The sequence below is a fragment of the Fusarium solani genome, assembly GCF_023522795.1.
Source record: "Fusarium solani strain SB1 chromosome Unknown bctg00000000, whole genome shotgun sequence".
NCBI classification, from domain to species: Eukaryota; Fungi; Ascomycota; class Sordariomycetes; order Hypocreales; family Nectriaceae; genus Fusarium; species Fusarium solani.
In genome coordinates, this window is record NW_027072157.1 from 3,542,394 (window position 1) to 3,555,151 (window position 12,758).

Here is a 12,758-nt window from a genome sequence, read left to right on the forward strand (position 1 = left end):
CAAGAGAGCGAAAGGACCAAGGCAGGCCACTTGTGATTGACAATCATCAAAGAAAACTTGCTAAAACACCAGTCCATGCGAGTAATACAGAGAGTGTGAGTCTTTAACAGCCTTGACTCGAAAAGGAATGTTGCAAATCAAATCATCTGTGGTGCTCGTCCTCCGCGGTTCGTTATCAGGTACACCTCATGATTGGGTAGTGGTGTGGTGTTGCTGTTTGTGTCGTTTAGTTGACAGTGATGCGTCGAGACTCGTGCTTCTTGGCCTTGGGGACGACGATGCTCAGGATACCATCCTTGAAGGTAGCAGAGACGGTGTCCTGGTCGACGCGGGTGGGGAAGTTGAAGCTGCGAGAGAACTCGCCAAAGCTGCGCTCAGTGAGCCAGTACTTGGCAGAGTCGGCAGGCTTCTTCTGGACCTCCTCCTTGGGCTGCTGAACGACTTCGGTGCCCTGCTCATGGGCGTTGGCCTCAGCCTCATCCTCAACTGTGGCCTTGTGCGAGCTCTTGCCGTCGTCGCTGCCCTCGGTGATGGCACCGCTCATGGCAGTGTCTTCAACCAGGCCAGCAGGGGGGTGCCGGCAGTGTAGGTGCGCTCGGTCTTGCCGCGGATGAGCATTGTCTGGGGCTCGGTGAATTCGATGTGGACGTCCTCCTTGCTCATTCCAGGGAGCTCGCCGTGGAGCTCATAGGCCTCTGCAGTCTCGCGGACATCAAACTTGGGCTGCCAGTGGCTCAGAGCACTGCGGCGGCCATTCTGTCCCTGTCCCTGGCGAGAGTAGCTGTCGAAGTCGTCGAGGAGGCGGAAGAGGGGAGTGAAGGAGGCGTCGGAGTTGTAGAAGTTGCGGGGGAAGAAAGCCATTTTGTTTGGTTGGTAGGTGATGGTGTTGAGTGTGGTTTGCTTCAGGTTGGTTGCTTGAAGAGCTTGAAGAAGGAGTTGATTTGCAAAGTGCAAGAGAGCTTTGTAGATGTTGCTTGTGTTGTTTGTTTGTGTGTGTTCTGATGAAGAAAGATTCCCAGCTTTGGGGGATGTAAAGCCTTGCTTTATACTTGGGGGTGATGAAGGACAGATCGAGATGGCTGTTTCCCAGGCCTTCGTGAATGCTCGCGAAGGCTTCCACTTGGAGCTTCTAGAATTGACGCGACCGTCTTAGACAGGCAGAGAAGACGTAACACACGCAGGCTTACGTAGCATCAGGCGTGATGTTGACATCAAATCGTGTGAATGTGCATGCCCGTTGCTGCCGGCACCTGCAGGCACCTGGTAGACGGTGGTGGAAACTTCCAGCAAATTCCGCCAGTGCACGCGATGACGAGAGCTTGCTCGGCACTCGACCTTGAAAATTCCATGGTCTCGTAATTGCTTCATGATTCTTCCTGCATATTCTATGATTGATTGGAGTGAGCGAAAAGGGTAATCAGCATTGCACTCTAATCAATTGTCGTTTTCAAGAGTCTGATAGATTGTTAAGATGGAAGAGGGTCCTTGTCAGTTTTGGTCTTGAGATTGATTATGTAATACAATACAATGCAAGACCTGGTGGATACCCTAGACCTGACTTTATCCCAACCACCAAACATGAGAAAGCAAGCAATGCAGGTTGAATACATGTATTTTTCATGGTTTTCCTCTTTCTGTAAGTCTTTGTGTATCAGAAATCGAGTCCTTTTGATGAGTTTTGGTCTTACTTTTCTGGTTGTGTGGTAATCGCAAGCTCTACCTATATCGAGTGTGCCGACGTAGATGAAATGCAATCAAGATGCGCATTCAGATGTGAAGAAATCGGCCCAGCACAGTGGATTCAACTACATGCCCCAACTACGGGACGAGACTAGCACAGTGTACACACTGAAACTGCTTCTAAATAACCCTCTGAAAAGAATCAGCCATTCATACTGCATCGACTCGGGAGCCCTCAGTAGCAGTGTCGGAACTTTACCACCCAAACTGTTCGCCTGGTCATCACCTCAAGAAGTACAGGCGATTCCACGATAATAACTGCTCTGATGAAACAAACCCTAAAATGAGATGGAAGACTTGGGTTCTAGAACAGAAATTCCACATACGGGAGTCCAATGAACCCCCCTCCGTGCGACAACAACATTCAGTCAAGGGGCCATGTACTGGCTTTGCCCACCCCTCCCCGACAAGCCCAGCCGGAGAATTTCAGACGCCAGCCTGTTCGGGGAGTACGAGCCGCACAAGTGCCATCGGAAACTCTAAAGCACCCACAGATCAACCTTGGCTTGAAATATTGCCGAGCCACCTAGAACTGACTCGTGGGATTACCTAGCTATCCCAGCCAGAACGGAGCACTAATCCCTCCACTAGCCGATGTCCAGAGGGTGGTGTTTACACCCCAACAGGGCAACTCACACCCTCGGCGTTATGCGGCTTTGGGTTCAAGGCCAACCTTGTGTCGAGAACGAGAACTGTGTTCCCCTTTACTGAAACTGAAACCCCGCTTATGAACCGATACCAATGGCAACTTATCAGTTCTGTCCTCGCCAAAATTACAACACAACCACAGCCAGTCCAACCATGGAAGCAGGCCACCGCCTGCAAGTCCCAAGCAGTGGCCACGGTAACCCAAAGAGAAGTCGACATAAACCGAGATAGAGATGTGCAGTATACTCTGACCCAAGAAACACCTCTCACCTACATACTTGCCTTGTCCAGCTCATGTGGACTCTGTCCTTGCCTCCAATTCAGAACACCCGAAAGTAAGATAACCTTACCCCAAAGAGAAAGTGCGGATTCCAACTCCACATTGGACCATAGCGGCCATGCTGCCGGAACTGTTATTGTATCTCTTGACAGGAACCCAACCGAAAGAGGAGCCCCGTAGTATTGAAAACGCGTACTACCAACAGCTCCTCACCCTGAAATATCCTCATTCACTAACGGCACTGGGGTCGCTGTTTGACATCAGGGGAGACGCACTATCGACATATTGGTATGATCCCGAGAAGTAGTAGAAGTTCCGGCTGTAGAGTCGCATTTGGAGCAGCCTGGTTCTCGCGGCCTCACGGGGCCTACCGCTCGGCAACAGTTGTCGGCTAGTAAAGTAACGATGTAGATATCCATGCCGTCTACCGCGAAAGAGACGGACTGATCACCATCGTGTCGAATAGCTCGGATGTCTCCGTTTCAAGGCCGGACCAGGTTTCAGCTTTGCAAGTTGATATACCAGCAGAATCTGGACATCGCACACGACTCGTGCTAGCACAGGGATCCAGGTTAGAATTATTAGTTGGATTTGTTGTCAGTGCATTGACGAAGTGCCTAATGCTGTGGGATGTGTTGTCTCGTAACGAAGTGATCGTGGTTCAACGAGTTATGCCGTGCAAAGTTCGACAGGACAAGAAAGGGCCCGACATGGGGAAACAGGATTTCTGGCCAGCCGTTGAAACCATGATTCACTGTGACCGCTTGTATCCCTGTTGGTCCCTGTTGGCTTGTTTTCTCGCCTCAGATAACGTCAAGTCGCATCTGAGGTTGTAAGTGCCAGGGTCTTGAAGGTAGGACTCCCGGCCCCACAATGTGGAGTTGGCAACTTGGTTGTGGTAAACCCGGGTCTAGATTCCAAGAGGAACCTCAATTGACGTCATCGTGATAGGATGCGCAACTTCTGAACCGGCCAACTTGCAAGCAAGCTAACGCAAGTCAAGAGGAGAACTCCAAGAACCCGCCCTGGCAGTGGCCAATTCGACTGTCTTTTGGCATTAGTTCTCGTCGTCCAGCTAATAGGAGCCTTCAAATCTCTCCACCGCCCGATTCTGGTCCCCTCAGCCACAATCGTAAGCCACCGCGATCGCCAACCTCAAGCCTGCCGTGTCCATCGCCCAGATATGGAGACAGGCAAACCAGCATGGCGTTCCCGAAACCTCTCGGACATTGTAATCGCGGCCCGCCAATGTAACATGGCGGTAGAGCTTGCTGGCCGGGCGTTCCGTTGCCACTTTGCCTTGATTAGTGAGCCACCTTATGGCTTGGCCGCTAGCTGTTGGAGCTGGTTCCAAGACCCGTCATTTTCGAAAATTAGCAGTAGCCTGAAAGATGGACAGCTCCTCGGTTGAACAGAAAAATCAAGCCCCGTCATGGGGCAGCGGCGAACTTGTTCTGGAAATTCGAATGTTTTCATCATGAGACGTGAATCGTGTTGTATAGTTACATCGAGAGCCGCCGCCAATGATCCGTGCCTGTCGTGAATATGCCAACTATGTCCAGCATAGAACCGAAACCTGTGTTCCCGGTTCTTTGAATTATCGTAGCCATAAATGCATCTGTAGAGAAAATCCAGTGGACCAGTATCGAGAGTAGCATGTCGAGAACCTGTCTCAATTTCGATCGAGTCTTCACTGTCCGTATGGCCGCATCGAGGGGAAGCCCGCCATCATGGCCATGGGCACGCGGATGCCCGCATGAGCTGGCCCTGGGCTCTGCACTCGGTTGAAGAGCCCAATCAGTTTTCGACCGACTGAAGGCTCCAGCTCAGTTCCGTCTCGTGCGATTTTCACCTCGCGGTTCGAATTCCAGGGGTTGCGTAACCCTCTCGTGCGGTAAAACGGAAGTCGACTTGTCGAAAGCCACTCAAGCTTGAAGGGCTTGCCCCAAGTTTTGGTACCTGTCTCCTCCGCACTGTTACTCTTCCCACTCGACATCTCACTCTCACTCTCGGCATCAGACAATGCCTCTGACTCTTCCCGCTCGGCTTCCCAGAAGATGGTTCCTCTGGCGGAATCGTCAATGATTCGCCCCTTGGGAGCGTGTTCGGTCGCTTCGGTCGGTATAGCTTTTGGGAGGTCGAGGTCGCTTGTCGTCTGGGATGTCGGCGCAAACTCAATAGCCGCCGCGGGATCCTCGTCAATCTGTGAAACCATCCTAGCATAACCAAAGTATTCACCCGATTTGTTGGCCGAGAAGACCAAGTAGACGCTATCAGCGCCCTATTTGACCGGTCTGGTTAGTTCACTGCCATGACAGATTTGAAACGATGCGCCACCTACCTTGAAAGCGCTGTTCAAAGCATCTTCGTTGTGTGCCTGGGTGGCCCATATGCCGGTTCGGACGCTCAATTCGAGGTCCTCGACCGTTAAGCTCTTAAGTATGAAGAACTTGTCCTTCTGCGGTGTCGCCTCTCCAGCAGGCTCGGCCTTGGGAGTCATCGTCGTCGTCGGCTCATCTGCTGGGTTTGGGCTCCCACTTTGCATAGGCGTGGCATCTGACACTTGATCCGTCTTGGTAGTTGTCGCCACTGAAGGGCCAGTCGGAGCCGTTACACCGGTAGCACCCTCCACTGTGCTCTTCCTCAGTCGACTAACAAGACGAACCGACTGGAACTTGGAATCGTGCAGCTTTTGCTGTGCCGCGCTGCAGGTCTCCTCATCTTTGAAGTTGGCAAACGCGCAGTTGCTCTTGGAGATGAGGAACAGCGACTCCAAGCCTGTCGTTTCCTTGCACACATGGTGGACGAGACTCATGAGATCAGTCTGCGGTGGTAGATTACCAATCCAAATGGCATGCCCTGAAAAAAACTCTTAGCCAGCATTGACTGTCATCGAAGTAAGTTGACTTACCACTCTGTCGCGGCTTTCGCGGTGGGCCACGGACGACACTCTGGCGCCTCTCAGCTCCATCTGGGCTCTGCTTTAGCTCGCTCCTGACACGAGATTGCTTCCTAGCCCTACCTTGCCCCTGCTTGGGAGGCTGAGGATGACTTCCACCCGTCTCTGCCGGCTGCATCATGGTCCCGGGATCGTTGGTTCCGGGGTTCCCATTCATGTAGTGTCCGGCGACCATGGTATTGGGAACAGGATGCGCCCCGGGCTGGTATTGGGAAGCAGGGGCGTAGTAATATGCCGACTGTTGAGGACTCATTATCATCTGGCTAGGGTAGTATGTAATGTTCTGCCTCGGAGCCATCGTCGATCCTGGCTGAGCCTGTGGCATCTGGCTCCCGTAGTACTGCGCCATCTGTGGCTGTTGGAGGTAGTATCCCTGGGCAGCCACTGGCATCGATGGATGACCCGAGAACTGGGGCATTTGCTGCATCATGGGTGGTGAGCTCGCGGGGTTGTATCGCTGCTGAGTGCCGTGAGGATACTGCCCTGGCCGATAATTAACGGGTGGAAGGGCGTTTCCCATGGGGCCCATGTTGTAGGGCCCAGGACGATGGCCTGTGGGAGGCTGGGACATGTCGAACTGAGCTGTAAATGCGTGTTGCGAGGCTATAGGATGCTGTTGAGGTTGGGAAGAGGGGTCATGCTCAGGGAAAGCTCGAGACTCGTCGTGACTGGGTGGTGGACTGGTAGATACCCCCGGATCGCCAGCCTTTGGAGTGTCCTTGTCAAGTGCTCCCACGTCTGAGGCCTGGGCACCGGATATATCTCCCATTTGAGCTGTTGAAGATGTGATTATCTTGACTATGAGCTGGTTAGTTAGCAACCTGGCCCGTCTGGGGGCCAACGAGAGGATGATTCGCACACCTGAGTCAGAGAACTGTATTTGTAACCTGTCCAAACCTTTCACGCAACGAGCAACTCTTAGTCCAAAGTCATTCGATCCGAAGCAGGCCAGGAGTCGAGGCGGGAGCTTGTGTAGTTTCCAACAAAGAAGCCACAAGTGAACAGGGATGTTTTTTTTCCGGCCAAGCAACTACCCAAGCCCTCGCTAGGTGGCTGTGACTGGTTGATGTAAAGGAGTGGTTAGAGAGGGGAAATCTCGAACAATTTTGGGGCCGAGAATGTGTGTCAGAGCGGGCAGTGCCGCTTGATGCGTGGGGGAGGGGGCGGAAGATAGCTCTGAACGATGGGGATGGATTTTTTGTCGATTTATTCACCGGAGAGTCGTGATATTCGAGTATAGGAACAAAACGCGATGGTGGTAAAGACAGTCGTTGAAAGAAGGTAGTTGATGAAAGGCGTGTGATGCCCCACGGGGGGCTGCTTGAGTCGTCAAAGACCAGTGAACCAAATCTTAAGTGGCTAGAGAGTGGACGAGAACTTTGAAAGTAACGGCGAGGTTGAAGAAGAATTGATGAATGTTGCCGTGTTTCCTTTTGGCGCAACAGGGACACCGGCTCGACCAGGGACCAGCAAGCAAGACTGGTGCAGTTGAGAATAAATGTGCAATAAATTCCCTCCCCAGACGGCGGTCAGCCACACAGAGGGCTTACCGCACGGGCAGTAATTAGAGAGAGAACGAGATGCACAGATCAGAGAAACGTTGAGGCGCGAAACAAATCCCAAGGAAACAGGCACGATGGGGTGCGTTATGGAGATGACCTGGGGTCGGACCACGCTGGCAGCGCAAGTAAAGGGCTGGCTAGTAGCAGAAGGCTCAAGAGGTGCAAACGAAGCAGGTGAATTCAACAGCCCCATGCTCTTCAAAAGAAAGAAAGACGCCGGAGGCTTGTGAGGCTTGGAGCTCTAGAAGGGGCGAGAGAGGGAGGCGAACACCCATGTGGCAGGCCAAGGACAAGACGAAGAGGCTTCAAAAACGGGGATAGCGAGTGGCCAACAGTCAAAGCTTCCGGAGCTAGGGCTCAAGGAAGCCTTGGACGGTAAGGCAGGGTATGCTGCAGGGATGGGGTAGATGATCAGAAAGAGACCAGATGACGGGATGATAGATACAAGGGGGCGTGAATCACGACTTGATACGAGAGATGGGGAAATATGGACGACGATCCTCAAGTCACCAGAACTCTGGGATGGGAATTGCTCGGGTCAACTGGGTGGAGGAGTGAGGGGAGGAAGTGGTGGAGGACGAGGCGGAGGAGCTCAAGCTCGGTGGGGAGAGGGTGCAAGCTAGGCGGGAAGAGACATGGTGAAGGAGAAGGAAGATGAAGTTGATAGTCTCGGATCATGGACCCAAGAGGAGGAGAACGAGTTGAGCCACGCGATGCCCCAGCGAGCCAGCCAACGCTGCAGCTTCACCGGGATGGAGGTGCTGTAAGTTGGCGGTACAAGTCGAGGTAAAGCTGCCGTGCTGCAGGTCGTTGGTACACTACTGCCTGTAGTGATCAAGGCCCCGGTTTCCGATAATCTATTCTGTCGCCCGTCCACCCCAAACAGAAATCCCCTGTCCAGCTGGGCCGCATCCATCATCCATTCGAACACCACCACCCATCAGCCGATGGTGGCTGAAGAGGTAGCAAGAGATGCCGCCACTGCCCACCCACCATCTCTCAACGGAGCATTCAGGTACCGGGTGCCACTAATTCGTGATGAGGGATGAGACAAGAGACGATTGTGAATGGGATTGGAGGTGCGTGTGGGAGCCGACAAACGGCGCCGACAGCAAGGAAACGGGGTCCGGGAGGTAAAGCCACAGTAGAACTCGACTTGGCCAGCATCAGACAAGGAGAGGGGGTGTGCGCCAGGAAAGGTGGTAGGGGTGGGCTACCGGGAGGATCCAATCCAGCTGTGGAGCGAGCATGGTTGGAGACTATTTTGACCCCGGGTCTGAGCGAGGTGTGGCGTAAGCTGGACTTCCACTTCTGATTTCTGCTGTGGGAATTTGCTTTCTTTGCCTAGGCTGGCTTGTCTCAGAGGCAAAAGGTCCCTGAAGGGTCCCACGGCTCCACGGGGAGCCACCGTCTGCCTCCGAAACGAGAAGGTCTCTTGGTATCCATTAGGAGTGTAAGAACGGACGGACAGGCCAGGCCAGGCCTGGTGCAGAGGTGCCTGCCATGGGGTGATCTGGCTCCTTGTTTCTGCTGACGGTGGCTGAATGCTCTGGGCGTTTAGATGTGGTGTTGAGCGATGGCCATTGAAACATTAAACGGTCATCAACCAGCTCCATCTCGTTGGTGGACGAAGGATTTTTTGTTGGAGATGGAAGGGGAACGTAAGACTCCCCGTCCCGCTTGCCTGACGAACCGTTTTCGCCACCGTCCCGTGATGGCCTCCTCCTTTTGGGCAATGGATGATGTCTCTCGTTCCTGCCCCGGAATTTTAACTCTGCCTATCAGCTTGGTAGGCACGACTTTACTGCCGCCATTCAATTTTGAATTTGGCGTCCGCTCCTACACCCATTTTTATCTCCCCGGCCTCACTTTGCATGGCAATAGTCTGCATACAGGCGTACGCACGCACATCGATTACAGCCACTTACTCTTCCGCGAGGCCCCAGTTCCTTGGCACATACTCGACATTCCAGGATATGCGCGACGTACATACTGCTTTTGGGGAGTCAATTGTGCCAGCAAACCACAAATAGAAGGCACATCCGCCCGCCGTTCGGGACACGTGAAGCCGTTGCCACTCGGTGGTTCGAGACAACCACTTGTGAGCTGCAGCAAGCAGGGATCTGCGAGACAGGGAATAGCCGAGGCGGTAGGGTGGAGGTCCCTGAGATCCGATCGACACGCGACAGGCCCGCCTGTGCCCTTGCGAGCGTCCAGAAATCAAAAGTCAATTCCCTGTGCCGTCAACGGACAAGTCGGGCAGCATGGAACAATGTCCGCCCTCTCCCATTCGATGATGGCCACAGCAGGTGCTCGACTAGAAGAACCACCCCAGTCAATGCGGCGCTTGCTACCACCCTGCCCCGGCGTTCTGCCACTGGTGCATCTCGCAGTCCTCGGTCTGGAGGTTGGACCATCTCAACGGGGCTTCGGACCACTTCTGGAGGGTCCAGCCCGGTCCATGACCTTGGGTCCCAAATTCCACGCCCGCATTCTCCTGTTCCTGCTAACCCCGTCCATGCGGCCACTCCCCTCCTCCCAGGTACCCGACCCATCCTGCCCAAGTGCTTCAGAGCCTCTTCCTTGGCCCGTGGCCACGGCACTGACCGTGGGCCAGGCACCTCGATGTCTGCGCGGCATGCTGAGTCCTTGTTGGCAAGATCGACAAGCCTCGTGTCGTTGCGCTGATGGCGTTGGTCGCCCTGCGATGCAACGGGCGGCGTCCAGCTGACAACTACTATGTGGAGAGCCGCCGTTTGCCTAGGAGAGCCACTTCAATCCTGGAGCCCTTGTTTTGCATCTCTGAACGTCGTTCTACGGCCAGCAACCAGACGTCCCATCAACCCTCGATCTATCCCGTCAATACCCACCAGCCCACCGTCCGGGCGATAAGCCTCCCGCTACACTAACGTCTCATTGGAGGCCCTTGCCCCGTCATCACGACTTGGGCTACCCTTGGGCTGTTCTGGGGTCTATTTGGGTCATGCCCCGACCGGATTGATCGACAATGGGATTCTCCCACTTCACGATGCTGTCTCGACCGTGTTCACTCGCATCTCCATCCCGGTCGAACCCCAGAATCTCTCGTGTCCGTCACCAAAGCCAGTCATCTCTCACGCAGTTACGCAGGCACGCCACTACCGTGCTACAGAGCTCTGCCGCAGCTTGTCCTTGTCCTTCAAGCTCCCATGTACGCTCCCGTCCCAATTGTCGGCCACTGCACCCGGGTCCCTGTCGTATGACTGCTATATCCGGACTAACGACATGTGCGTGCCCTACCGCGAGCTGTGCCTTTTGGACCCTTGAAGGGTCCCTGAGACGCCACCAGGCCAATGAAACGCCCATCTAATCTGGGCCGGACGAAAAGCTCCGCTGGTTCATAACACAAATACCTAGGGTTTGAATTGCGCGGGCCCTTTTGATTGCCAAATCTCCCGGATGGAGCGCCAAAAAGTGGTCAATTGCACACGACGAGGCAGTGCCGAAGGTTGGCACCAGAGTTGAGTGTGGGAAGTGCAAAGGTTGTGGCACAGCGATGACCTTGATTCCAAGCCATTGGACACCTAGATAGAGGGCAACCTCCTTGTCTGGCGCTCTCGCCACCCTGCTGTCAACAGGGGTCCAGACCTTTACCGCCGATCGTCACCGTTTCAGGCCCCGTCACGCCTATCTTTCATCCGTCGCACAAGCAGGAATGACGACATGACGACGATGCGCTGCGCTTCCTTGGCTCAGAGGCGCCTTCGGCGATGGCAAAAAATACTGGTGCATTGGCCTCGACACAGGCTCTTTAGCAAGGGTCCGTGTGGCTTGTGAGGGAAACGTCGTCAAGATCGTCGGCCATCTAACTGGGGGCCGACGTGTAAGCCGCAGTGGCCCCTTTGAGGCTTGAAGGCCCGAAACCCCGGGAGCCAATGCAATGCGAATCTCAAGAGCTGCCGGGGTGCGTCCTTGATCATGGCACTCGGCCGTCGTCATTATACAAAGCTTCAGCCAACCCCAGTACAGCATTCATCCCAGGGCTTTGGTTATTTAAGCAACTCGGCAGCTTTAACAAAGTGGCGAATGGTTAGGCTTGCTGGCCTTTGTTTCTAGAATTAGAACGTGTTGCTACACTCCTCCTCGGCCATGTTTCTGTTCCGTTTTCAGCCCTGCGAAAGACGTCACGAACCGTTCACCAAAACGGAGCTACCTGGCCTTTGCTTTTCATCACATGTTTGACGCCTAATGGGTGGCAAAATTCAACCCAAATGTCTAGGTTGTGCAAGCACTTCAAGTGCTTACTGATCAGTTTCTGGTTAGGGCCTGGCAGCTCCCGCAGAGTGGCATCTGCCGTCGAGCCAAGTGTTTACGTTGACTCCATCACTGCTCAGGCCTTACGATTTTGGTGGTTCAGATCAAAGCTAAGCCTCCGAGCTCCCCGTCACGTCAGGGGCACAAGGCTCCCCGTTATTAGCTTATTACTGACGGAGTATTTCAGGATCCGGGTCGTGGAAAGCACTGCACAGGCTTGGTTGGCGGGTTGGAGACGTGGACCGCCTAGAGACAAGGACGAATCGAAGCAACTCGGAGACGTTCATGGCCCCGAGTGGGAACATGTCGATACCTCCCTGCTTCTTACATTACCTGCCGCGGGTTCTTTGTCCCGGTTGATTGGTTGTGGCACCTTCTCAAGCTCTGGCTGCCTCATCATAACGTTGCAGGCGATCCGGGCCTGACATGCGTGTCGGCCCTAGATGACTTTCGACTCCGTCCGCACTGGCTTGGCATACTAGCCCGTCTCTGTGAATCAGCATTGTCTTTCTTCAACATGGTGGCAAATGTCTTGTCGAGCTTGACGGCTCGGTTAGCCAAGGGGCGTGTTCAAGCGAGCCGTCGTGTGTTTGAGCCCACATTCGACATGGACGAGTAAGCGCTGGGATAGGCTGCAGCAGTTGGTTTCCTACTGTATCGTTGCGTTTCTCCCTGTCTGGTAATATCCGCCGTTGGAGCCTAGCGGTCGGACGACGGAGTTTACACTACAAACGGGCATGGTGTTTTAACTGCTGATGCACGCCGAACCCGAATGTAATGTGTTCAATCTCCTGGATGAGAGGCTGAAAATACACATCTATCTGGAAGATGACAGCTGTGACGATATCACAGTAAGGGATAGGGAGAGTGTGCCGTTGACCGCCCGCGCTTCCCTCCTCTCGTGCCAACCGCCAAGTCTGATGAAGAGGAGGGGATTTCTGCAGGGCAGACAGACTGTCCACAAACCAAACTAGGAAACATGTACTGCATATGCTAGTCCAAGCCAAATGTGATGGCTGCTGCATGATCATGTCCGGAGTCATTTCTCAAGCACCAATACCGATTCAAAGCAAGGATGGTATGAGTTTGGGCCCCGGACAGCCGAAATAGCGCCTGGCAGAGGAGCGACCGATAAGCTCAGACACATGCTAGATTCATGGGTGTGTTGAATATCGTCGGGGCGGTGTATGGCCGTTGGATACATGGCTCAGGGTGATGGATGCCGTGGTCTGATAGGATAGGCCATGATGCTACAGTACAGTACAAAGCACCTCTT

General features: G+C 53.9%; 2 protein-coding genes across 2 annotated transcripts; both read right to left on the reverse strand.

Moving 5' to 3' along the window:
* Window positions 1-226: 226 nt before the first annotated feature.
* Window positions 227-1,368, reverse strand: MRS44_001134 (uncharacterized protein; the record flags this gene model as incomplete). Its single annotated transcript, XM_065623569.1, has 3 exons — window positions 227-518; window positions 560-998; window positions 1,188-1,368. The coding sequence occupies 3 exons, from the start codon at window positions 1,366-1,368 to the stop codon at window positions 227-229; spliced, it is 912 nt and encodes a 303-aa protein (XP_065480012.1).
* Window positions 1,369-4,358: 2,990 nt separating this feature from the next.
* MRS44_001135 (uncharacterized protein) lies at window positions 4,359-6,396 on the reverse strand (the record flags this gene model as incomplete). The annotated part of the gene is made up of 3 exons (XM_046267642.2): window positions 4,359-4,949; window positions 5,010-5,527; window positions 5,580-6,396. The coding sequence occupies 3 exons, from the start codon at window positions 6,394-6,396 to the stop codon at window positions 4,359-4,361; spliced, it is 1,926 nt and encodes a 641-aa protein (XP_046139035.1).
* Between the last annotated feature and the right edge of the window lie 6,362 nt (window positions 6,397-12,758).